Source organism: Apodemus sylvaticus, chromosome 17 (genome assembly GCF_947179515.1).
Source record: "Apodemus sylvaticus chromosome 17, mApoSyl1.1, whole genome shotgun sequence".
NCBI classification, from domain to species: domain Eukaryota; kingdom Metazoa; phylum Chordata; class Mammalia; order Rodentia; family Muridae; genus Apodemus; species Apodemus sylvaticus.
In genome coordinates, this window is record NC_067488.1 from 35,242,655 (window position 1) to 35,268,572 (window position 25,918).

Genomic DNA, 25,918 nt, shown 5'->3' on the forward strand with positions numbered 1-25,918 from the left:
TTCGAGAGAATGAAATCAAGTTTTTATCTGATACCATGTGATAAAATACCTTTCATAAGTAATTGCAGGTTGAAAGGATTACTTGAGCTTTTAAAGGTTTTGGCCTGTGGCTCTTTGAAGGCAAACATCATGACAGAGAGGAAATGCTGAAACAAGGGAGCTTTCCTTATGGCGGCGTGGAGAGGAAAGGGCCAAGTCCCACCATGTCTTTTAAGGGTATGTTTTCAATCCCATACCTAGGGCCACTTTCTAAAGTTCCTACCACTTCTCAAATATGTCACCACCTGTGGACCGAGCCTTCAACATGTGAGTCTGTGGCGGCATTCCACATCAAACTACAACATACCACATGCAATAACTGAGATCTGTTAAAGTCCTAAATGACAGCTCTGAGGTCATGGAAAGCAAGAGAAGAGAGTGTGTTGATACTGACTTCAGCAATGATTTGGGGATTGGTGGTGGTTGTTTTTTGTTTCGTTATTGTTATTAATGTTTTTGTTTATTTTACTACCACACCAAATCTCAGGCAACAAGAATAGAAATAAAAACGTGGGAGCATATTAAAATAAAAGTGTATGCACAGCAATAATAATAATCAACAAAGTGAAAAATACAAGCAGGGGCTTAGAAAAATATCTGCATGCCATGTATCTCATAAAATACATAGGATACTCATATAATTTAAAGTGAAAATACACAGCCTGTCTTGGAGACTTGGGATTATCCTCACTAAACTCAGAAGCCAGGATCAAGAGGGTTGTCATGAGCTCAAAGTCAGCCAGAGTTACACAGTGAATTCTAAGCTATCTTTGGGCTGTAGAATGAGAGATCCTATTTGTGAAATCAAATAATAAACAAACAAACAAACAAACAAACAAATAGGCAAAGTGCACATAAACTTGAAGGCAAACTTTTTATTCATAAAAAGAAATGAATAAGAAACTTAAGTAATCGTGGTTAATAGATGTGTGAGAAGGTATATGGATATAGGTAAATATAAATATAATATACATACAATATATGATACACATGCCAATTTGATGGTAAGTCTGCTGATGCATTAGTATAAGTTTATTCAATCAAAAAGGTACAGGGCAAATGGCATTATATTAGTTACTTTTCTTACTGCTCTGACAAAACACCTGACAAAAACTAACTTAAGGAGAAAGTAAGGTTTATTTGACTCAAAGTTTAAGGGGATACAGCCCGTGATAGGAAGACAAGGAGCAGGAACCTGAGTAAACCATCACAGTGTGTGCACAGGAGAGAGACAGAGATAGAGAGAGAGAGAGAGAGAGAGAGAGAGAGAGAGAGAGAGAGAGAGAGAGAGAGAGAGATGAATTGAGAGATGAATTCTGGGCTCAGCTCTCTTTTTTCTCCCTCTTTTTTATTCTGTCCAGAACATTTTTATTTGTTTTTTATTCTACCCATGGAACATTGGTATCCAAGTTCAGGGTATGTCTTCTCTCTTCAACCTCTGTAGGAACAACTGTGTTAGACATACCTAAAGGTGAGTCTCATGAGTGATGCTAAATCCAGTCAAGATGACAGTGAATATTAACCAACATAGATATAAAAGGGATTAATTTGGTGTTAATTTTAAAAGTGTGTCGTTTCTATACACAGATGTTTCTCACTGTGGAGCGCCCTCAGCAGGCTATACCTGAACGTTCCTAGTGAGAGGTAAGAATACTGAATGTCTTCTTCAACCTTTCAGCGATTATACAGCTTTACCATTTTCATGTGCTTTAAAACACTAATTTTTCCTTTGTTTTGTACTTAAAGAGTTTTTATATATCATATTTTCGTCACAACATGAGGAAAGATGATCACTATTCCCAAGAAATTAAAAACAAAAACCTAGAGAGGAAAATCATTCAAGGGAAGAATTCATAATCCAAGGAATAGCTCTCCCTTGCTCAATGATCTACCTCTCTTACTCTATTTCTCATTACTATAATGAAATACTCAAGGCAGAATACTGAGTGTTAAAAAAAGGGATTCCATTGGCTCACAGTTCTGCAGGTTCAGATACATAGTGCTAACTTATGCTTCGTTCTAGTGATAGTTTCAAGGTGGATAGCATCACGTCACATGGTGGACATGGGAGGAAATTATCATGTACCAAGATAGAAAGCCAGAGACTGACTGAGGGACTGACCATTTATACATCATGAGTGAAGATCCCTCTGATGTAGGATATCCCACTACACTGGCCCTGTTTACATTGCCACACTGTCAGTCAAAGTTTCAACACATGGGCATCTGGAGACAAACCATAGCACCAATTTTCACCTTCTAAAATCAATGCATATTTTGAAAAGTACTCATTTATTATATTGTATGTACAAACTGTGTCTATTCCTATGCAGCTTTAATGAATAACATAAACTTGTTTGCATTGTTCAGTTAAAGTAGGTTAGCAAGTCATAGCTAGTTACATGGTTGCAGACATGTGATATTCATGATCCAAGCCTCTCACAGAATTCTCTAATCAAAATAAATGTTTGAGGTTCACTGTATTAGGGACAACAAGGGAACATTACTCCAGATGGTCTGTCCTTTGTCACTTTCTCCTGTCCCTTCTCTTTCAATTGACACTGTTTTTGAAAGAAAGGAAAATTAATATTATTGTCATGAACCAATTACTATTAAATGTGGAAATAAAGATTTTAGAAAAAAAACATTGTCAAATTAATTTTTCTGTTATCCATTTGCTCATTCTCTTCCAAAAAAGTGGTTGATTCCAAGAAGACTCCAAATTACTGTTCCCAGGTATTCAGAGCAAAGACATTCATCACATGTATTCCTCAAGTGCTGTCAAATCTAGATTAGAGAAAGGAGAAAATAAATGAATAATTCACACACACACAAACACACACACACACACACACACACGATTGCATTATCTAATCATATACAAACTAGACTGAACAATCTCAGTAGCAAGAGTAGAGATTCAAGTCAGGTTTATTCTACATCAACACCCCCTACTTCCCCTCCCCTCACAGGCAGGTTTTAACCTTAAAAGTTTATCATGGAAATTGGCAAATTACCATTTCATAATTCTTTTAATCAACGTCATGGCAGGAATATAGACTAGAGTAGTGGTTCTCAAACTTCCTAATGCTGCAACCCTTTAATACAGCTCTTTTCTGTTGTGGTGACTCCAGACATACATAAAATTATTTCTGTTGCTACTTCATAACTATAATTTTGCTACTGTTATGAATAGTAATGTAAATATCTGGTATGCAAACCTTGTGAAATGGTCTTTTGGGCCCCTAAATGGGTCGTGACCCATAGGTTGGAAACCGATGGCCTAGTGGGAAACATGGTTGTAGTTTTCATGTCTTAACTCTCTAAAGTCAATTAATTCATGTATCATTAGCATGAATGAAAAGTTTCCATCTAGCAGTAGAGAACACACACACATATTAACTTAACACAACTACTTGAGTTGAGAAAAGAGCCTCAGTTGAGGAACTGAGTATGACAATAGAAAATTGTCATGTTAATTGAGGTGAGAGGACCAGTCCACTGTGGGCAAGAACATTCCCTAGGCAGGGGAGCCCTGGCTAAGCAAAGGGCAAGAAAAGCCAGCTAAAAGGGAAAAATATGCATTTGTTCTTTCTGCACTACACTGTGGATGCAGTGTAACTAGTTGCTTGAGTTTCTGTCTTGATTTCCTCTCAGTAATAGACTGTAACATAGAACTTTAGGCTAAATAAGCTCTTTCTCTCCCATATTGCTTTCAGTTCCAGTTTTCCTGGGAGATTTTACTATAGCAACATAAATCAAACTATAACAACTTGCTACCTGCTTTGGCACTAGGATGTCATAGGTATGCAGAACATTCACACTGGGGCTACAAACGAATCACTAGAGGCACAGGATACCTGTGGTGATCTTCATGAACAAGGGCTTCTCCGGCAATGTCTAGTAGATGAACAGCCCCCACAACCACACACTTTAAATTCAAGGAGGAAGGCAGGTGAAAAGAAATTGATTTATGGTGTAAAAAAGTGGTACGACTTGAGGAGATTGAAATGTGCCAAGGGGGAGGGGCACCTAATCAAATCTATCCTTGCATAGTACAAGTTGCATGTGGGAGTGCTCAGTGTGGATGTCTGTTGAACTGAACTCAGTGTTTTCGCCCCAGTTCCTTAGACCTTCATTATTGATTGTGAGAGGAAACTAATGAGTCATTCCTTTTTTTGCCAATTAAAATTCTATTTATTATTGACGTTCTCAAAGTTCACAGAGATAGTGTGTCAAGGGAAAGTAAATGAACATGAGTGACTCTTGACTCTTGATCTTAATAACTGCATACAAGTCTCATTATGTTTTAGATATACTTATATAAAAAGGAGAGAGTTACAATGTCTCTAATACACAGGTACAGAACTCTGCTTTGAAAAGTCCTTCAAGCAATGATGATCAAAACATTTGTGGGCTGATGAATATGTATGCATCATCTGCTCTTTTGAAGGCATTGAGGTGGTTATGATTCTTGTTTTCACAGATCTTCATATATGAGAATGTGTACATGAAAATTGGTAAGCAGGAAACAGGAAAAATGGAGAGGCAATGCGAGAAGAAGAGGGGAAGGAAGGAGAGAGGTTAAATGATGATGTACATACACCATCAAAGGAGAGCTCTTTTCCAATTAATGAGAAGTCAATGGAGGATGTATATAAAGTCTTGATATATTTGCTTTTATGAAAGAACAAAGGAAGAGGAGTGGGGAGATACCTGAAAACTAACTTAGGAAAGTAACCATGACAGAACAAACCTCATCGTGCTTCCTTCAGGAAGACCTGGCTGACCACACCCCATACTCTTCCAATTTGGGAAATCTTCCTTTCCGATGTTCCTTTGGCCAAATTCCTAGATTCATACTTGTATTTACCATATAATTTTTTATCTGCCTATTGCATGCATATAGGTATCATTATACTCTGAAATATTAAGACTGGCCATATGCCTTGGTTTTGTGACCTTGGGAGCTATGGAAGAAACTTAATTTAATAACTTTTCAGATAAACTGTACTGGTACAGAGTATAGTTAGCAGTCAAGTTTTGGTAGGTTAACTGATGTTACAAATCAAGAAGTAATAGTTACAGGGATTATCTTTCCAAGATTATCATAGTAAATGTGCAAAGTACTACAGAGAGTGTTCATAACAACTCAAGACCCCAGGAAATAGAATTCAGAAGGCCTAGAGCTGAAGATAGAAGATTGCTCCTCCTTGACTTTTGTGCCTAGAGGACCTATCCTTAACTCCACTTTAAAAACATTTGCCTTCAACACAGAAGTTTTACACATAATGACAACTTATTTTTCCACTTAATTGTGCATTTAATTTTTAAACAGAGGTGAGTTATATATGTGTCACTCTCTGACAAGCCTTAACAGTATTATTACTTCTCAAATTTGGGTTTTAAAATGGAAGCTTTTGGGTAAAAATTGTTTTTGTTTGTTTCTGTCTGTATTTTGGTGTCACCTTGGCATACAAAGTTGAGGCACCAGGAAACATCACAGGATGACAGTGTGGATAGAATGTAAGAGTTAGAGGTAAGGAACAGCACTGAGAATCAAGGCCTTATAGACATAACACACCCCAGTTGGTGTGTTTGTGAGCTCATTGCAGATATGGTTGCCTGCACAAGATCTGTATGAGACTGGGTTCATCAACATTCCATCAGGAGAGGGAGAAGGACTCCTAAGGCCACACTCTTCCCTGAGGGGATTATTGACAATGAATGTTGGTTAGGGGAAGGTGTCACTTTCTTCAGTAGTGTAGACATGATAAGTTACTCGTGCTTCAGTAAATAATCTCCCACCTATGCTCATTTAAACTCAGTTGGTCTCAGATACAAACATATATTCATACAGATATATAGACATACATACATGTATATATGTACACACACACACACACACACACACGACATCAGGCAGTTCTAGGCTAACAGACATGATCCCAGTATTCTAACATGGTCAAGAGCCTAGGTTTGAATATCAGAGCCACCAAAATACAAGGGAGTGCGAAGGTGGCTTGGAGTGTATCCCAGTTGTGTAAAGCTTGCTTACACATTCACAAAGCCTGCATTTGATCTCTACAATAAACCAACAAACAAAAACAATTTGGTAAGAAGGGAGGCTTAGCAGGAGAAGAAAAGGAGGTGACATGGGGTAAAAGTGACCCAAAAAATCAAATATGTGAAACTTAAAATAAAGATTAATTCAAAATACTTAATCATTTCCGAAAAACTGTAGATAGGGCTATAAAAGGCAAGCCTGTGAGCCTCCACTTAGTTCTAAAATGATTTAGAATGTGGCAAAGAGGTCATTAGTTATTTTAGAAGAGTTGTAAACAAATGTAGCCAACAAGGGTTTAAGAACAAGGATTTGGGTGGTGATCCCGACACAAAATTATCTATTCAATTCTACAAATCTCAGTTGTATCAAGGGCTGTCCCTGGAAACCCGAATGGCTAGAAATTATGGAAAATGTCACCCAAAATGTCAGTAAATTCATATTTCCTAGAGTTGTAAACAAAACAAATCTTCACTCATTCTACTGTGATTTCAGAATCAGGTCCGATAAACAAGGATACAGAAAGTCAAGAGCAAAGGCCAGACAACTGAACCGACTCGCAGACCATGCTCTATCTCCAAGCCCACTGGAGCTGGTTTCAACAACCACGGTGAAGTTAAGGTCATCAACCCAGACTGTCTTGCAGTGAGATGGCATTGAGAGGCCTGCTTTAAATTCTGTGAGCGTCTCCCAGACCCCGAGAGCCCTCTGGAATCCTCATTAGGGAGGGAAGAGAAATTGTGGTTTGCAAGAGATCATTTGCCAGGCATTTGGGAAGCTGTACTACAAAGGAATCATAATATAATATATTTTAAAAGCGTAATACTATGAATCTAAAACCAATAATGACACTTCTAAAAAGAATTGAGAAAGACACTAATTCTCCTGTTGTTTCAAATGTCTTGGGACCCTAAAATATAATTCCACATATTTTGAGAATAAAGCCTAATTCTGTGACTACTACTAGGTTTTAGCATTAACGGAAAATAGTCTTCATATGCTGACGGGAACTGTTGCTCCATACTTAGCAGAAGTAACTTCTCTTACTTAGCAGAAACCTACAAAATACCACATTCTGTCATTGATCAGACAGTCATAACACCAGAGGTAGCACTTACCTAGCACAGGTGGTGGCTTTGAAATAGCTGGCAAGGTTGAGAAACAGTGATTTCACAACATCTTGTGTAGAAAAGAGAAATATATACATATATTTTATTTTAAGTACCATAATTTGAGTAAATTCCAAGAATTAGAGCAGAAATATGGAAAAAGTTACTCACAAGCTATTGTGAACAGCAATGCACATGTAAAGATGCTGGCTAATTCTCCTCCCACAAACCATCTGAAACAAGATCATATCGTTTGAGCATATTAACCCTGCATTTCCAATGCATACAGCATTCTTTTAGACTAAGAATAGACTCTGGGTGTCAAGATTTACTATATAGCTCCAAAATAAAAATAGCTTCTATGAGCAAAAGGCTAGGCAGATAGGGCAACAAAAGAGACTAGAGAACCTTGAACCAGAAACACATGTATATGCTAAACAGATTTTTTTAAATGATTTATTTTTACTTTAAATTATGTATATGTCTTGTGTAGGAAAGACAGTATATTAATGTGACTGCAGTGCTCATAGAGATGGAGGCCAGAGGTATTAGATGACTCTGTAACTGAACTTAAAGGCTGTTATTAGCCACCTGAGGTGGGTTCTAGGATTTGAACTTGGGATGTCTGTAAGAACATTCATTCTTAACTGCTGAGCCATCTCTCCAGCTCTGTAAACTGATTTCTTTTTTTTTATTCGATATAATTTTTTACTTACATTTCACATGATTTCCCCTTTTCTAGCCCCCCACTCCCCGAAAGTCTCGTAAGCCCCCTTCTCTTCCCCTGTCCTCCCACCCACCCCTTCCCACTTCCCCGTTCTGGTTTTGCTGAATTCTGCTTCACTGAGTCTTTCCAGAACAAGAGGCCACTCCTCCTTTCTTCTTGTACCTCATTTGATGTATGGATTATGTTTTGGGTATTCCAGTTTTCTAGGTTAATAACCACTTATTAGTGAGTGCATACCATGATTCACCTTTTGAGTCTGGGTTACCTCACTTAGTATGATGTTCTCTAGCTCCATCCATTTGCCTAAGAATTTCATGAATTCATTGTTTCTAATGGCTGAATAGTATTCCATTGTGTAGATATACCACATTTTTTGCATCCACTCTTCTGTTGAGGTATACCTGGGTTCTTTCCAGCATCTGGCAATTATAAATAGGGCTGCTATGAACATAGTAGAGCATGTATCCTTATTACATGGTGGGGAATCCTCTGGGTATATGCCCAGGAGCGGTATAGCAGGATCTTCTGGAAGTGAGGTGCCCAGTTTTCGGAGGAACTAACAGGAATGTAAAAGCCACTAAATGGAAAGATAGTCCTTTTGACAAATGGTCCTGAAACAACTGACTATTTGAAAGCAGAAGAATGAATTCTCACATTGTATCTTATACAACATTGAAGTTAAAATGAGTCAGCGGCTACATTATAAACCATGAAGTATAAAACTTCCAGAAGAAATCCTACATGTAAACTGTATGACCTCGTGTTTGGCCATGAACTGCTAAGTGCAGTATAAAGTGTAGAGTCTCTGAGAGAAAAAAGATCAATAATCGAACTTTCTGAAGGTTAAAGAAAAGAAGTTTTCTCTGGGGAGGATACTGTTAGGAGGATGAAAGACAATGCAAAGTCAGAAGAAAATATCTGCAAATCACAAATCTACTGAAAAAGAACAAAGTATGACGGCATATATGTATGCAAATGCCACAATGAAACCTGTTACTTCGTATTAATAATTTAAAAATAAAACCCAACAACCATAAAAGAAGTAACCTTCAAAATGGGTGAAAAATGTGAACACATGCCACATCTCAGCCAATAAAGGATGCTGTGAAGATAGGTAATTAAATCAATGTAGAACATCATTCGTCATTCAATAGTGCAAGCTAACATGGTGAGCACTGGCTATCCATGTACTCTGCTGGCAATGGCTGTATAATTATCAGAAATGTTGAGCCTCTGAATGGTCATAACAAACAACAGAGAAGATACAGGGCCATCATTGCTAATGGGAAGGGAGACAGTGAAAATGTTCTGGAACATAGTGTGGCACTTTCTTCCCAATTAAAGGCAGGCTTATTACCTCATTCTCCAGTTCCTTTCATTGGTGGATGGACTACTCACTACAAGCCTTTTGTCTTTGTATAAAGTTTATTAAAAACTGTCAAAAATTGAAGCCAACAAAATGTTTTTTGGCCAGCAAGGTTTTTAATTTCACTCTAAATGTCTGTCTTGACCCAGTTTTCATTCAAAAACCGATTTGTTCAAATTCTGTGGTTGTTGATAACTAGCTTTACTTGGTGTTGGTCAGATAGAATACAGGATGCTATTTTAATTTTTTAAAATATCATTTGAGACTTGTGTTGTGTACTAATATATTGTCAGTTTTAGAGAAAGTCTAATGAGCTGCTGAAAAGAAGATATCTTCTTTAGGGCTTGGGTGGAATGTTCTGTGGGCGTTAGGATGATAATTTATGGTGTTATTTAACTCAGTGCTGCTAAGATCTCCTATTGGCTTTCATGAATCCTAACTAATTCTCTCGATTTCTCTGTCCCTGTCTGTCTCTGTCTCTGTCTGTCTCTGTCTCTGTCTCTCTCTCTCTCTTTATTTTTCCCCAATCTCTCTCTGACAGATAAATCTTTCCTTAGTTATGTTATTTTCATTCATGAGGAGACACAGAAGAAACTTCCCTAGCATTCTTTTCCCCAAGACAGACCTCCTACTGAACTAACATTTACAGAACATTCCACCCAAACCCTAAAGAACATGTCTTCTCATCAGCTCATGGGACTTTCTCTGAAAGCGACAACATATTAGTACACAAAGCAAGTCTCAAAAGGTATTTTTTTTAAAAATCAATCTTTAAAAAAGATATTTTTAAAAATTTAAAATAATATTTTTAAAAATCTAAAACTTATTTTAAAAATGGAAATAAAACACCCAGAATTTTATCTGATCACCACAGATTAATACAAATTATCAACAATAGAATCAGGAGAAAGCATTGAGTTGAATTCTAGAACTTCTACACATATATATCAGGACAGAAATCAATTCAGGGGAAATTAGTGAAAATGAATCCCACAGCTGCCAGAGCAGAAGCCTGTGGATAATCAAGGTGACAGGGAAACTGGGAATGAATCATGTGGCATTGGGTTAATACCAATGTTAACACATTTGGGTTACTTTATGTGTGTATAGAAACATAATTTCCACATGTTTGTGCCAATGTTATTACATATGCACAAACATTCCTCATTTCTCTCTACAGACAGACTAGAAGGAATGGCATCCCAATACTAATGGGTACACTTGGCACCCAGATCTCATAATGTTCTACAATAAGAGAACTTTTGAAACTTCAGAGTAATGACTAAACCTAGGGCAGGAAAAACACAAGATGAGTCTGAGTTATTTGCTCTTTAACTGTCTAATAAGGGACACTGGAAATAGTAAGAAATGATGATTTAGAATATATTTTGAAGAAATAAGATTTGCTGATCAGGGAAATACGATAATAGCATGGGAAGAACAGAAACTAAAAAGACTTAAAGGTTTATGGTTGAGCTGGCCAAGAGAACGTTTACCCTGCAAACAGACTTTATTTTTCTATTCAATGGGACACGTGCATTCTTTCAAATCAGGAGACAATTTAAAAATGCTCTTTTCTGTTTCAGGATCCCCTCTAGAAAACACCTTCTACTTAGTTATTCATCATATCACCTTAAACTCCTCTGGAATATGACAAGATCCTCAATGGCCTTATTGCTTTTGTGAATGGATTCTAACGTACTGAATGTCCTTCATTTGGGTTTTCTCTTTATTTTTCTCATGGCTAGACTAGGGTTTTCAAGAGTGTACAGGTAAAGTGCCATTTTTGCTGTATCTTGTCAAGGGCACAGGCAGTAATCACTCTCATATCTTTGACAGTGAGCATGCTCACCAGAGGGGGCGCCAACCAGTTCTTGCCACTCTATTGTACAGAGAGCATTTCTTTCCACTGCTTCAATCTGCTATTTGGAAACTAGTTTTTAAACACACTGCCCTAAAAATGATATGGAGTTTAGCTCTGCTTCTCAAGGTTGAATGTATCTGCATATGTTAGCCCAAGAGGAATGCTTCACTGAAAGCCCTATCAAATATGAGACAGGGTTTCCTGACCAACTTGGAAGTTTGGAACACACTAAGAAAAAAGAGTGCTGACTATGATTGCTCTGCATAATTTCTTCCAGCCATTATTGTACTAATGCACATTATCAGTTTCCAATTTGGTGTATAAATGAAGAATGTTACAATCTATTTCTAGCCATAGAGCCTCCCCCCCCCTTTTGTTCTTTTCTTTCTATTGTGATCTAAAGTGTTCCCCAAACCTCATAATTAAGTGGGAGGCTTGTTTTAAAATACCAACTCTCACTAGACCTAAATTCATACTTAAGTGAGAATTCTAGAAGAATCTAGAAAAATCAACCTTCCCAAGCAATGTGGAGGCGTGTTCAACCCCCAGCATGCGGGGATTGAGAGTAAATAGCATTTTGCCACCAGAGTCAAAGACTGTGAAGCTTATAGGACTTCACTGTTCATTTTCATTTCACCCATTTATTCATAAATATCAATGAACTCGACATTGAGGATGCAGAAGTGAGGGCAATGCATTGATGTCAGCTTTGGGTTGCTCATGTTCTTTAAGAATTACATTAAATTCTGTCTGTCTGTCTGTCTGTCTGTCTCTCTCTCTCTCTTTCTTTCTCTGTGTGTGTGTGTGTGTGTGTGTATCTATGTCTGTGTGTGTGTGTGTACAGATGTTTGTATAAACTCATGAATGTGACAGGACAACTTTCAGGAGTAGGTTCTCTCTTCACAATGTGGGTTCTAGGTATTGAACTCAAGACATCAAGCTTGCACTGAAAACACTTTTACTTGCTAAGGCATGCCATTAGAAGATTACTCACATTCTGATAACCAGAGCTAGATGATTAATATTTGGATAACTGAACATACAGTTATGAAGGGTCCGTAGTAGAAAGTGTTGTGAAGTAAAGAAAAGCAGGCATGTGTGTGATGAATGGTACTGTAGTGTCTGTGCATACTTGCCAGGAAAGTTTTCTCTAGCATAGAATTTGAAAAGATTCCAGAAAGAAATAAGGTCACATGTTATTCGTTTAGGGAAATATTATTGTGCAAGGAAGAGGGAACAAAGACTCTGAGACATGAACAGTGTTAGTACTGATAGGACTTGAACATTTTTCTATAATTTTGAGAAAAGATGGACCAAGAAGACATGCCAAGAACATGTAAGATAGGAGGTATAGGATAGGTATAGAACAGGAAGTAAAGGAGAGGTATAGGATAGATGTTAATACACCTATAGTCAGGGATGAATACTATGTATCCATGCTAAGCTGGCTCCTCTGGAATGCCAGTTATTATGTGAAAGTTGATAGAGTAAGGCAATAAATAAAATCAGAATGGTATGAACAAAGGATCTTTATATATGATTACCTGCTAGTAACTATTCAGAAAGACCTTGCCCAGGAACACAAAGTTCCACAAGCTTACTACAAGCTTGTATACAAAACACTTCTTCATGGACATTTTCCCACAACTGCCTTTCATCCTCAATATAACATCATTCTTGGTGTCAATTACTGTGACCAAAGATTGCTGTTTCAAAATGCTTGCTATAATCCATTTTTTCACTTTATAATCTTACCTTCTCTCAACCTGTTAATCTACTCATGGCTGAAGTAATTCATGCGTTCCCATACATCACTCTGTTAGTTCCAGATAAATATTGATATCCTTTAGACTCTAAAGTTTAGTTAATATCCTTTTGATTCTTCTGCATTTTAGGGTACAAGCTACAATAGGAGACATGGAGACTCAATGGGGACTTTAATTGTTTTGGAATGAACTGAAATGGAAACTTGGATTGTAGCTCTCCTTGCCATCACAGTTTAAACAGAATATAGCACAAGGTCAAGTCAATCTCTAAGCAACAGATGCTAACTTCTGTATGTACTGGAGAGGAGAGAGAAGGTACATGAAGAATAAAAGGCAGAATCATACCATATAAGTGAACAAATCTGAGCTATAGAGCTATCTAAAGTGTTTTGGGAAAGGAGGCAAGAACATGATCCATCAATCACAGCTCTCCATTTATTATGAAACATTATTGTAAGAAAGCAAAACTAGGATTACCTTGCACATGTAGAAATGATTAAGCATACTGCTAGGAGGATTGCCTGCAAGGAGACCTTATGCATCAAACCAGCTCCTGAAGGAAGAAAAAAATCAATCATAGATCATTGCTAATTAAATCACTCCGGGAAACAAATTTCTGCTAAACCTGTTTTGTAGTTTTTAGATGTATGCCATTTTAAACAATCAGTCATCAATAACAAGATAGAAATAATGTCAAGTGTGGCTGGAACAATGGCTCAATGGCTAAGTGCATGCCCAGTTCCTACATGGTAGTTCCACCTTTAGTTTCAGGGGGATCTGACGACCTCTTCTGGCCTCCATGGGTTTCTGCACACACATGCTACTTATAAACCCATGCAGACATATCCACCTATGCATAAATTTTAATTATATATATATTTTTTTAAAAAATCATGTTACATTATATGGGTCTAATGATTAGAAAACTCTACAGTCAATGAATTAAATTTCCCCTATCACAGCAAAACAAGAGATTATGCAACTCAAAATGCTCTGACTTGCTGTTTGCTTTGATATTTGGAAGAAGCCCTTGTAGACTTTATGCTAAAGTCAGAACACTAAAAATATAATGACAATTAGGATTATGTCAACCACAATAATAAGAATGCCTATCATTTGCAGAATGCTTTATAAATCACAAATACTGTTGATACATTAGCTTATTTAATTAGCCCAAAACCACGCAAGGTAGGGAGCATAATCTCAGTTGTGCAAATGAGTAGACCAAGACTAAGAGACGTGATGAAATAGTGCAAGATCAAACAGCTATGAGGTGCCAGAGCCAAGATTTTAAAACCACATCTAGACAGGACATAATGTTTTGTCTGAAATGAGGCATAGAAATACAATGGCAACTTTGCATACTGGAAATCTTTAAAGATCAAGAAGAAAAAAAATATATGTATTATGAAGTATTTATCCTTTCAAAATTCTGTAATCAGTGAACTATTCCAATGGTGTCAAATCATGAAAGAAAGAAGTACGAAACTCCCAGCAGTTATAATTAGGAGACTCTAGAGAATCATGACCTTGAGTCTCAGACTAATCACCCCTAAGAGATCAGAGCTGACTTAAAGATGAACACATGAGGACTTAAAAATATACTTATGAATAGATCTTAACTTAATTTCACTCCCAAACACTACAGAAGCTTAATTTTGCAACAGTAGTTTAAAACTCATGAAGACTTTATACTGAGAATGTTTTTGTTTTTGTGATTTATGCTGGAAATGAACACAGAGTTAGCTATAATTCTCACTGAGCCCCTAGTGTGGGTGGAATCCTGAAGTCTGGCGAGACAAACTGGAGCAATAGGAAATTATGTCACTCAGAGTGTGGAGAATTTATATATGCTGTGAATTAAACAAATGATTGTGGGTTCAGTGGAATGTTAGCCATTCATCTAAAGTGTATTTCCATTCTCCATCTCTTCTGATTTCATGTGCAATTAAGGAAAATAGCCCTAGGTGGAGGCACAACAGAGATCACTGGCTATGCACACTGAAGGGCGAGTGTTTGCACCTTTGGATACAACCAAGAGATGAGTTCTGTGACTTTGAACCTGTTGTTCATTGCTTCTTCAGTGGCCATTGTCTTGGCACTTATTTTGACTTAGCTCATCAGGAACTTAATTCCAATCAGGTTTTGATTCCTCCAACTCCTCCCTCCTTTATATGCTCTCTCTCTCTCTCTCTCTCTCTCTCTCTCTCTCTCTCTCTCTCTCTCTCTCTCTCTCTCTCCCTCCCTCCCTCCCCTTTTAGCTGACTCTATTTTCTTTAACATTTTTAACATTTAAGTTTTCTTTTTCTTTCTCTCTTCCCCATCCATCCACACTTCCAAGAAAAATCTGCACCTCCACACCACTGAGTACAGTGGGCATCTCTTTGCTGGTTTTGAAGGTGATGCTGTATTTATGGTGGGGAATCTCTTTTCCTGCTAGAGGGTGAAGCAGCAGGCTTCTTCTATTTTTTCCCAGCACTTAACCTTTTCAAAGCCTTTTGGAAACTCACATATTTATCAACAAAATGATTGTTTTTTTCCCATGAAAATGGAATCCTCCCAGAACGGATGTAACAATTCTAGGTCTCATATCATAACTTTAAATGAACAAAATCTCTTCTAATGGACTGGAGTTCTGAAGGGTGTGTGTTGAAAGAGTCTCCAGGAGCCACCATGGGAAGAAAGACACCGAGGAACAGCACCAACACAGAAGAGATGGCAAGAAAGCAAAGACTGGAAAAATGCTAAACTCTCTGTTTGGAATTATCATTTACATAAGTCAGTGAATTCTATCACTGTTACTCAGGCCTGGAACTCAAAAACCCTAATTCATACAAATAATGGCATGCAGGCCAGTGTTATACGAATCTGCTGTGTCACTGGGAACAAATTTCTCACTCAGGTTCTATGCAGGGAGAAAAATAAATGATGGAGATGTCAGATCTCAGCAATAAGGAAAACAAATACTCTCAGTGAAGCTGTATATGCAGAGTACCCTGGAATAATGGGAGAACAATTTACTTCATCCACCAAGCAGGAGGGAACAAAGAAGGCCCATCAGAAGTAATCTCATTTCAAGTGGGCCTTGAAGAAAAGCAGAAGTCATTCAGGTACAGCAGATAGGACAGACAGCCCAGTTGCAACTAGAGCACACACTTGTCGTGGTCACATTCTCTACAATGAGTGTTCAAGGCTTACTTCATCTGTAGAATGTTAGTGTTCTTATATGTAAAATAAACTCACAAACTTATGAATTCATTCACCACAGTCAAGGTGAATTTGTCTGCCTAGTCACTGTATGGTCAATTTGGGATCCAAGGATAACCATGACCTTGGGTTCAGAGAATGATGAGAAATGCAGGCAAGCATGCAATAGTGGAGCAGCTCATGAGCATGAGAGAGTTCTGGGAAACAGAACATTGAAGGCTAGGTTCCCTAGAGGAGGTGGATGCTGAGAGTCAGTAGATATTGGTAGCCTGGTGGTTATCAACTCAGTCAAAGCTAGCTTTTCCGCTAGTGAAACACTTTTGTACAGGGAACTTAAATACCCTTTAGCACTTGCTGAATAGCTGCAGTAGGAATATATTGTGCAAGACATATGAGTAAGTCTTTAGAGAAATGCTCAGTGGAACACTACCCATTCATGGTTTATAGAATCAAGTAAAAACAGGATCATTTCACGCAGTCTCCACCTCCTCCAGTGATAACTCAAATCTCTTGAGTATTCATGTGGACAGGACACAGTGTACAATACTGTAGGCTGTTTTCATTGCAAAGCAAAATGTAGGATCATCTCTCTGCACAGATTCAAGGTTAAGTTTTAGAGTTTGGCACCTGCTTGTAGAGTCTAGGACATTTTTTCCCTGTGGTGGCTTCCTTGAGAGGCTCTGAAACAGGAAATCTCTGCAGGCTTAGCAGAGCAAGCTTAGCTCTCCTCCCCTGGGCGTGAGGCATCATGAAAATGTCATTAAGCTGCTGCTGACAAACTAGAGTCATGAGCACACTGGTAAGCTTCTTTTATTACTCATGCTAGGAAATACCAAGAGCTGCCTTCCTGAGTCATAGCACTAAAAGATGTGGGCTTTTTGTTGTTGTTGTTGTTGTTGTTGTTTTGTTGTTGTTGTTTTGTTTGTTCATTTTTGGTCTTGTTCTTGTTTTTGTCTTGTTTTTTATTAGTTTTTTTTTCTCCTTTTAGAGTATGTCAAACACATGCTAATGATCAATAAGTAAATAATAGAGACCTGTCATCCTTCCCCTCAGCTTTATCAAAGCTTAATGGTTATCAGGCATCAAGGTTCTTGAAAAATAGAACACTATATAAACTCTGAGGGCTGCTGAAGATTTCAGACTATACTCAAAGGCAGTCACTCCCTCTGTATCACCTGGACACTAGCAGGAGCCCAGATCCTCCCTTCCTCACTCATGATCATAACAGTTCCTAAGTGTACATTAGTCATTGCTACATCATTCTTAGGTGGCAAGAAGGAATAATTGTTTGGGCATGGCAAAGATTTAAAAGGACTCACTGGACTGCACCGGAGTGTTCTCTTCTTCCAAATATCCTGATGCTTTCATCTGAAGCTGAAGAGAGGAACTCTGGGAGCTTTCTCTGAGAGGCTGAGGAAGGATGTGGCCAGAAGAGGAGCATTCTGTGTCTGTGACTGGCTTCTGAGACTTCCAGCCATCACTCAGAGAAGAACGGTCTAGATCACTTCCTAGAAAACCAAAAGAATTTAATTCTCTCTCTCTCCCTCCCTCTCCCTCTCCCTCCCTCCCTCCTCCCTCTCTCTCTCTCTCTCTCTCTCTCTCTCCCTCCTCTCTCTCTCTCTGTGTGTGCATGTATGTATGGGGGTCTGTATGTGGGGTTCTGTCCTTATCAGTCTATCTATCTATCTATCTATCTATCTATCTATCTATCTATCTATCATCTATATCTGTGTGTGTATATACATATATCCGATGATGCTGTTTTACTTTTTATTTCTGTTTCTATGCTGAAACACCCTGACCAAAGGCAACTTGACAGAAGAAATGTTTATTTGGCTTAAAATTCCAGGTTACAGTCTATCATTTTGGGTAAGCCAAGACACTAACTCAAGCAGCTAATCTTAGTACACTCCCAGTCAAGACTAGAGAGAAACAAGTGCACCAGTTGTGATGGCTTGCTTCTGCTTAGTCAGCTTCTTTCATTAGGACGCTGTTCAGGGGCCCCGAAGCATTGATGCATTGCACAGTGGGCTGGATCAATTGGCAAGCAAGACAATTGCACATAGACATGCCCCACCTGATCTAAGCAACGCCTCACTGAGATCCTCTCTACTGAATGACTCTCGGTTGTGTCAAGTTGACAATAGAACCTAACCATCAGAGAGGCCCTGTGTACAGTTCCCAATAATCAGAAAAATAGAGACATTGTCTACTGCCCTAGTGGATGTGGGTAGAAGGAGCCTGCCTGGTGATATTTTAATCTGTCCCCATCCTTTGAGCTATAAAAGACATATCTTCAGAACAAAAGTAAGCAAAGATGAGAGGAATGGGAGTTTGGTAAAGGAATTCAACTATAGTAATTACAATAAAGTGACCAAACAGAATTCAGGGAAAATATATTTCACAACAAGAGCTAGAACAGACCACAGAAAACAATGACTTTCCATTGGAAGAATAAGGGCCCCATTTATAGTCAATAGACTTTTCCTTAGTAAGAATGTCACAGTGTACACATTCCTGTGGTATTTCATCTGGATAAAACAATGTGCAGTTTGATATGTAGTAAAATCCAGATGGCCCCTCAAAAAATCATGAAATGGTGCCCTAACACCATGTAGGCAAGGACATGGGTTATCTCATCTTCAATCTCCAAGCGATGTTAGGTGATGAACTAGTTTATTTGAAGATTATGTGTGAGCATATGAGCCTCACATTTTAAAACCATTAAACTTGATAGCAGAGGTAACTCCTACTTCTAATTTGCCCATTCATTCATTTGGCATCTATTGAATGTTACTGTATATCAGACCACGCTGTTGAGAAGCAATCACAGATTAGACAGGTGTCACCATTTGTTTTCTGAAGTTTTTATTCAGGCAAGAGCAGAGTAGCAGAATATATTATGATAGGTGTCACTATAGAAACTTGCTCTCTATAAACCACATTGAAACACTGAATGAAATCTTGAATAGCAAATACATGCTTTGTTTTAACAGTCAAGCAGAATACTTGGTGCAAACAGTTTCTAATGCATTCTCTTAGAATGGTTCATTCACAAATACATCTTACTTACCCAGAAATTAGCCTACCAATGCTTCTAAAATAACATCCAGTTAAATCTCAAATCCATGCAACACAAAGTTTGAAACATGCTATGACAACTTCTATGAATCTTCAGGAGTCTTCAACATGAAGTCACCATGGGATGATTCTAGGTTGTTGACTTTTGAGCTGAATATAAGTTTAAAGGACCCTAAACATCCTAAGCTAGAATTTTGCTGAAAAGGATGAATGCAATAAATAAGTGTGACTTTCAATTACATAGGAAGTGCTATACCCTGACTAAACAGGCCCACTGATTTAGTTCATCTGGCTTGAATGTCTGAGGAATTCTCAAGTCTCTGCCTTTGATAATCTGCATTCACCTTCAGCTGCATTCACCTGCATTTCCCTACCTTGTCCTTAGGTGAGAATTTGAAACAATGTAGAACACACTGGCTTGGAAACAAAGACTTTCACAGAGATCAGGTGGAAGTCCTGCATGGAATGCAGGTGTTTCCTGGGCTGACTTAAAAGATGGCACATAGCCAACACATATTCTTTTAAAGCTGCATGCTTAAGTTCAAAAGAAAAGGTCATTCCCACTAGGCAAGCTGAGGCCACTTATAACCCTGAACAATAGCTGTGACTGACTGACAGGGATGGGGGAGTGGAAAGGTGGGACTTAAAAGTCATAATTAAAGGGCTGCAGTTTAGAGGGTTCTATAGGGCATGGAGAATGCCCCTTTATTAAAGGGAACAGAAAATTAGAAGCAGTTCCTTGCAGGGATGCAATAGGATGGAGAGAGGAGAGGGGAGAGAGAGAGAGAGAGAGAGAGAGAGAGAGAGAGAGAGAGAGAGAGAGAGAGAGAGAGAGAGAGACAGAGAGAGAGAGAGAGAGAGAACATTCAGTAGCCCATGTCCAGTCAGTGAATGGGAGGAAACTATCTCCTTCATGTTTTAAAGGTGGATTTCAAGTTGTAAGTTTTACTAATCCAAAGAATTAATATTTATTCCATTAGTACTGACCCTTGATGCTGCCAGGAGCTGGTATAAAGGCTATGTGCAACATCATTCAATGCAAAGTACATGGTTTCCTTCAGAGCATGCCCAAGAGAGATGTTCACAACACTTCATCACAAAGTGCACAGAGATATCATCTCACATGGGAAAGGAAAATAAATATGGCTATGAAAGATGGAGAACCCTAGATAAAAGATGCTCTGAATGATTGATGCTTGGATTTTAGTTTTGACAAGCTGGCCTGACATTTGGGAAAATTATTATCTAATTAGAAAAAAAAATTTAAAGGTGATATTGAGAATGAGAAAAAAATTATTTATCTCTTTCCATCATTTCACACAAAGTAAGCTAGGACAGTTTCCCCCTTTGGATTGGGCATCTAGGGAATTACTGTTCAATGAAAGAACTTTTTAAATATTTCCTAGATTTTTCTAGGCTCAATAGTTATCACATACTCTAAATCCTCTGAATTCACTGTGGGAAAATGTATAACTTCTGGCACTTGTTTCTTATAAAACTGAACAAGTATAGTGCAGGATCTCCAGAATGGGCACAACTGAAGTGTGGTGTTGAATAGCTATGACCCTAAAACTGTTTTAGAGAAACAAGAACTAAAGAAGCAGAGAAGAGAAAGCAGTCGGGAAGGCCATTGTTTCCACCTAGCGGGTACGTCAATCTGAAGCTGGTCTGTCCTAGTTAACATTAAGAAAGGCTACTTTCTCTGTTTCCAGTGGTGTCAGGGGATGCCCAACACATAAGATGTCTGAAGAAAGATTCCAGGTGGGCAGAAGGACTGAAGCAAGGCAGGCTACAGTGACACCCCAGGGCAGCCCCTCAAGCCAAAGGATCTCAGAAACTGCAGCAAAAGTAGAAAAGACAGGTGCTTCACGGACACAGAACAAGGAGGTCTGTTTTTCTGTTTAGTGCCCTTATATATTCTGCATGAATTGTTCTGTTCAAGGAATTAGAGGAGCCAGGTCATATTACAGTCTAGAAAAGGACTTTTGATTATGCCTTGAAGAACACAGGAAGACTTCACAGATGAGGCAAGGCTGGACCAGAAACCTGGAGGCTGAATACAAACTCTACCAGGAGACAGTGGGAAGATAATGGAAAGGGTGCAGAGATGCAAGATAAGAAGAAAAGGAGGGCAAAGGCCAGACATCCATCTGAGAGATGATAGAGATGATATGGTAGGTTCCCAGGGAGCACGTTCTACACAGCTGGATGGAAGAATGAGCCCGGAGAAATACCACAAGATGATTCTGATGGGACTGAGTCCTGATTCAGAGCTTCCTATCACACTCAGGATCTAAGATTATTCTGTGAGGAGTTTGGAGTCATTAATGAATATCCAGGATGAATGTAAGATGATCCTTGTGTCTAAAGCACTCTAAGAAATTAGCCCTGGAAGCTCTTAAGTCCTTACTGAAGGAGGAAAAGTGATTCAGGAATGCCAATAGATCTTTGGGAGTCCTCTTATAACAAGTGTTTTAAATTAGGTGGTATTTAAATTGGGTAACATCACTCTGTCTGTGACATAGCTTAGATACTAAGCCAATGGGGACTCCCTGCCATACACACATATTTCTTTTTTTCATTCCCCTGTAGCTTATGAACACCTTCCAAAGAAGTCTAAGGAAGCATCAAAAGTCACAGGTGACCAGTAAGGACCATGCAGTGGAACTTATCCTGAACTCACTGTAACACTGCTCACAATAGTTAGAATACAGATTCAAGATGAGTGCATGGGTGAATGCATAAATAAAATGTGGCAAGTGTACGCAATGGGATGCATTCAGCCTTAGATAAGGAAGATGATCCTGCCTTTTGCAACAACATGGAAGGACCTGCACGACCGTTTTCTAATATAAATATGTTTGTCCACTTCTATAAAGATCTAAATAGATAAATTTACAGAAGCAGAAAATGCAGTAGTGATTTCCAGGACTTCAACAGTTAGTAGGTAGACAAGATTGAGAGTATAGCCTTTCCATTACAGTGAATGGATATGTTTTAAGAGAATGTGTAGTAGTCTGGTGCATATAGTTAACATTATGATATTTGTTTCTTAAAAGATAGATTATGTTACATGTTCTTAAAACACACCTACACACAAACACACAGAAGGATATAAGATGCCTTGGAGAGCTGTGTGTTATGTCCTTTATGCTAATTATGTGATAAGTAACAGGTGTTTACAAATATCTAACTCATTTAGTTATGCACATTAAATGTGTATATTTTTTGTATATCAATTATGCCTCAGTAAAGCTGTTAAAAACACAGAGAAAGCCTGATGGCCATATTAATATAGAAGTAAGAAAGGTTCCAGGATATTCCAGTCTAATCACACATTCCTAAAAGGCTATTCTATGATACCAGGACATGAGGCAGGCTCTGTGGCAACAGAAAAAATAACCATGTGCAGTTTCCCAGGACTACCTGATCTAACTTAAAGATTGAATGAAACAAAACAAAGGGCTCTTGTCTGGTATCCTGGAAATCCTACACAAAACTTTTAAATGATGGTGTTAAACCACAGAGAAACCATAAAAATGCTTAATACTCCAAATGACAAAGGTGACACATCTTTCTAAAAATACAAGTTTTGTTCAACTCATACTTTTCTATGACTGATGTTCATCTTTGGATGAGTTTAATATTAAATGAATGACTCTTACTGTGCCAAACATTTCAGCAAATATCATTAGTTGTATTATACTTGAACGCATTAAGGGCTAAGGGAAGATCCTGTTCCATTTAATTATCCTTGTGAGAATTCTCTATTCTCTTTCAGGGTGACTCACAGCTCCAGAAACACATTGCCAAATTGCAGTTTTTGGCAGTGGGGGAGGAGGTAGTCCGCAGGAACTGCAAAAAATGCCAACAACTGAAGAATGAATTGCAGCTAATGAGGAAAGGTGTCTCCTGCAGCTGGAGAAGGGGTTAGATGAGGACAAACCAAGTCGGCAAAATATCCTTTAGTCTGAAAAATGAAGCGCGAGAAAATCGGGGGAAATAGTGGTTGATTACAGCCACTGCACAGAGAGAAAATAGCAAAACAATTTAATTCTGAATTCTTCTGGAGTCTTCTAACTAGGCCATATTTCCAGAGAAAAACAAATTGCTGATAAATGAAGAGGCCTTGGGTAAAACCGGAAAACTAGATGTCTGAGAAAATGTGATTACAGCTGACAGCAGAAATGAAAGCTTCCCAACTCTTGGATGCACCCAGGTTGACTAATTACTGATTTTTTTGGAAGGGGTGGTTTAATTTGTTATATTTAGAAGATATTTGACAACCATGAGAATTTTAATAAGACACCTCATGAATGTGCAGCATAACTGTGGTCCAACTGCTTTCAAGTTGTTTGGGCATATTTGGAAGAAACAACTTTGGAAGGCAGATGCCAATTTTCAACTGTGGGAAAATGGTCTTTGTAAATGCCATTCCTTAGTGATGTAGTTTAAGTGTGAAATGTCTTCTATGAGCTCACGTGTTGGTGTCCAGTTGGTTTGAAAAGGCCATTGGAGTCCTTAGGAGGTGGACCTTTGCTGGAGGAAATAGCATTCATTCAAGTAGGTCTTGGGGGTTTATATCACAGCTCAACCTCCCATTTTCTCTCTGCTTCCAGACTCAAACATAATGTGACCAGCTGCTCCACCCTCTTGCCATCAGATCTTCCCTGAAGTGCTGGACTGTATACCTTAAAACTGTGAGCCAAATAAGCCCTTCCTCCTCTAAGTTGCTTTTTGTCTAGAATTTTGCCACAGAACAAGAAAAGTAAGACACTAGTTGTAGTTACCAGAAACCATTTTCATGTTATTCCCATCTTATGGAAATCGGCTTCCTCTTGTCACTTACAATTTTTTTTTCAAACTGCCCCTTTTAAGACCTTTATTGCAAAGAAAACTTAGCCTCAATTATTTTTAGTCACAATGCGAACATAACTGCAAAAAGTAAAAAATGTAAGATTGCTAAATACTGAGCATGTTCATTGGCAAACTAGAGGCTGGAGGCTCAGCAGGTAAAAGCATTTGACTCCAGTTTGGTTCCCAGCACCCACAGGGCATCTCACAACCATGTTTTAATACCAGCTCCACAGTACCATAGCCTTCAAGCCTTGGAGAGTACATCTACACATAATTCAAAATAATGACATCAATGGGTAGACCATCAACCCATTGATTCAACATTGATACATTTAATGAACTACTACATTTCATCTTCGCAGCAATCCTACATGCTATTTTTCTTTGTCCTTATATTAATAAAGAAGTAGAAGATTAGAAAAGTCAATTGATGTGATCAAGAACACTCAAGTACAAAGAGGCAGCTCCTCTGAACATGAATTCAGGGGCACTTAACTCAAAATACAGGTCTTCTAAGCACTCTGATTTCCTATCTTCCAGATCTGGCCTGGGCAAAATTTTTCACACACTCTACCAAACAAAACACATTTGATAAACTTCTCCCACCTCCTTACAACCTCACTCAATCTATCACAAACCTATTAATTATACATCTTATAAAAAATTATCTTCCTTCTATTTGCTCTATACTTTCTTGGTATGTTTGATGGTTTTCTTTGCTTCTGAGCTCACAGCAGCTACTCTCTGTGTAATCTTCCCTTGTATACTACTGGAAAGCTAACATTGAAAACCCAAATCTGATGTGTCCTTATCTTGCTTAAGATGCTTCAAAATGCCCATGAATCATTAGATAAACTCTATCTCCTCAATAAGGCACAGAAGGTTCTTCAGCCCTCTACCATCTGTCGTTTCTGGTTGAACCCCTATGTCAGCCTCCTGTCTACGTCCTGCTTAGATTTCCTTGTTTTTGGCAGGAACTAGAATGTACTTGGTTTCATTAATCATTTGTTCATCTTATGAAAAGGATGCTTCATTTGATATGTTCTTTTAAAATGAGTCTAGTGTTATATACACCTTTCACACACACACACACACACACACACATACACACACACATGCACACACACACACACACAATCTTTATATCATGCCAATGTTGACTCCTGGTTTTGTTAATATTTTGAAACACAGTAAATTGCTATCAATGGAAAAACTGAATGGATGGTACAAATTTTTAATCTCACCACTTTCCCCTTAATTTTCTCTGTGCAAGCCACAGTTTTTAACATGATCAAGAATATGTTTTGCCAGCATTTGACAAAATTCAGCATCCTTTCATGCTTAAAGTCTTGGAGAGAACAGGAATTCAAGGCCCATACCTAAACATAGTAAAAGCAATATACAGCAAACCGGTAGCCAGCATCAAACTAAATGGAGAGAAACTTGAAGCAATCCCACTGAAATCAGGGACCAGACAAGGCTGCCCCCTTTCTCCTTATCTTTTCAATATTGTACTTGAAGTACTAGCTCGGGCAATTCGACAACATAAGGAGGTCAAAGGGATACAAATTAGAAAGGAGGAAGTCAAACTATCATTATTTGCAGACGACATGATAGTCTACCTAAGTGACCCAAAAAACTCCACTAGAGAGCTCCTACAGCTGATAAACAACTTCAGCAAAGTGGCAGGTTATAAAATCAACTCAAGCAAATCAGTGCCCTTCCTATACTCAAAGGATAAGCAGGCTGAGAAAGAAATTAGGGAAATGACCCCTTTCACAATAGCCACAAACAGTATAAAGTATCTTGGGGTGACTCTTACCAAACATGCGAAAGAT

The 25,918-nt window shown here is 38.3% G+C and overlaps 1 protein-coding gene across 2 annotated transcripts in view; it reads right to left on the reverse strand.

Moving 5' to 3' along the window:
- Positions 1 to 2,312: 2,312 nt before the first annotated feature.
- Positions 2,313 to 25,918, reverse strand: part of Tmem71 (transmembrane protein 71) — a 36,045-nt gene continuing 12,439 nt past the window's right edge. Inside the window, exons 6-10 of one of the 2 annotated variants that reach the window (XM_052161121.1) lie at positions 17,462 to 17,650; positions 13,413 to 13,488; positions 7,384 to 7,445; positions 7,222 to 7,282; positions 2,313 to 2,817 (exon numbers count right to left, since the gene is read on the reverse strand). In XM_052161121.1, the coding sequence (XP_052017081.1) occupies positions 2,811 to 2,817; positions 7,222 to 7,282; positions 7,384 to 7,445; positions 13,413 to 13,488; positions 17,462 to 17,650 (395 nt within the window). In that variant the 3' untranslated portion in view covers positions 2,313 to 2,810. Of the gene's footprint in view, positions 2,827 to 7,221; positions 7,283 to 7,383; positions 7,446 to 13,412; positions 13,489 to 17,461; positions 17,651 to 25,918 lie in introns of both variants that reach the window. The other variant, XM_052161120.1, reaches the window with a different exon arrangement.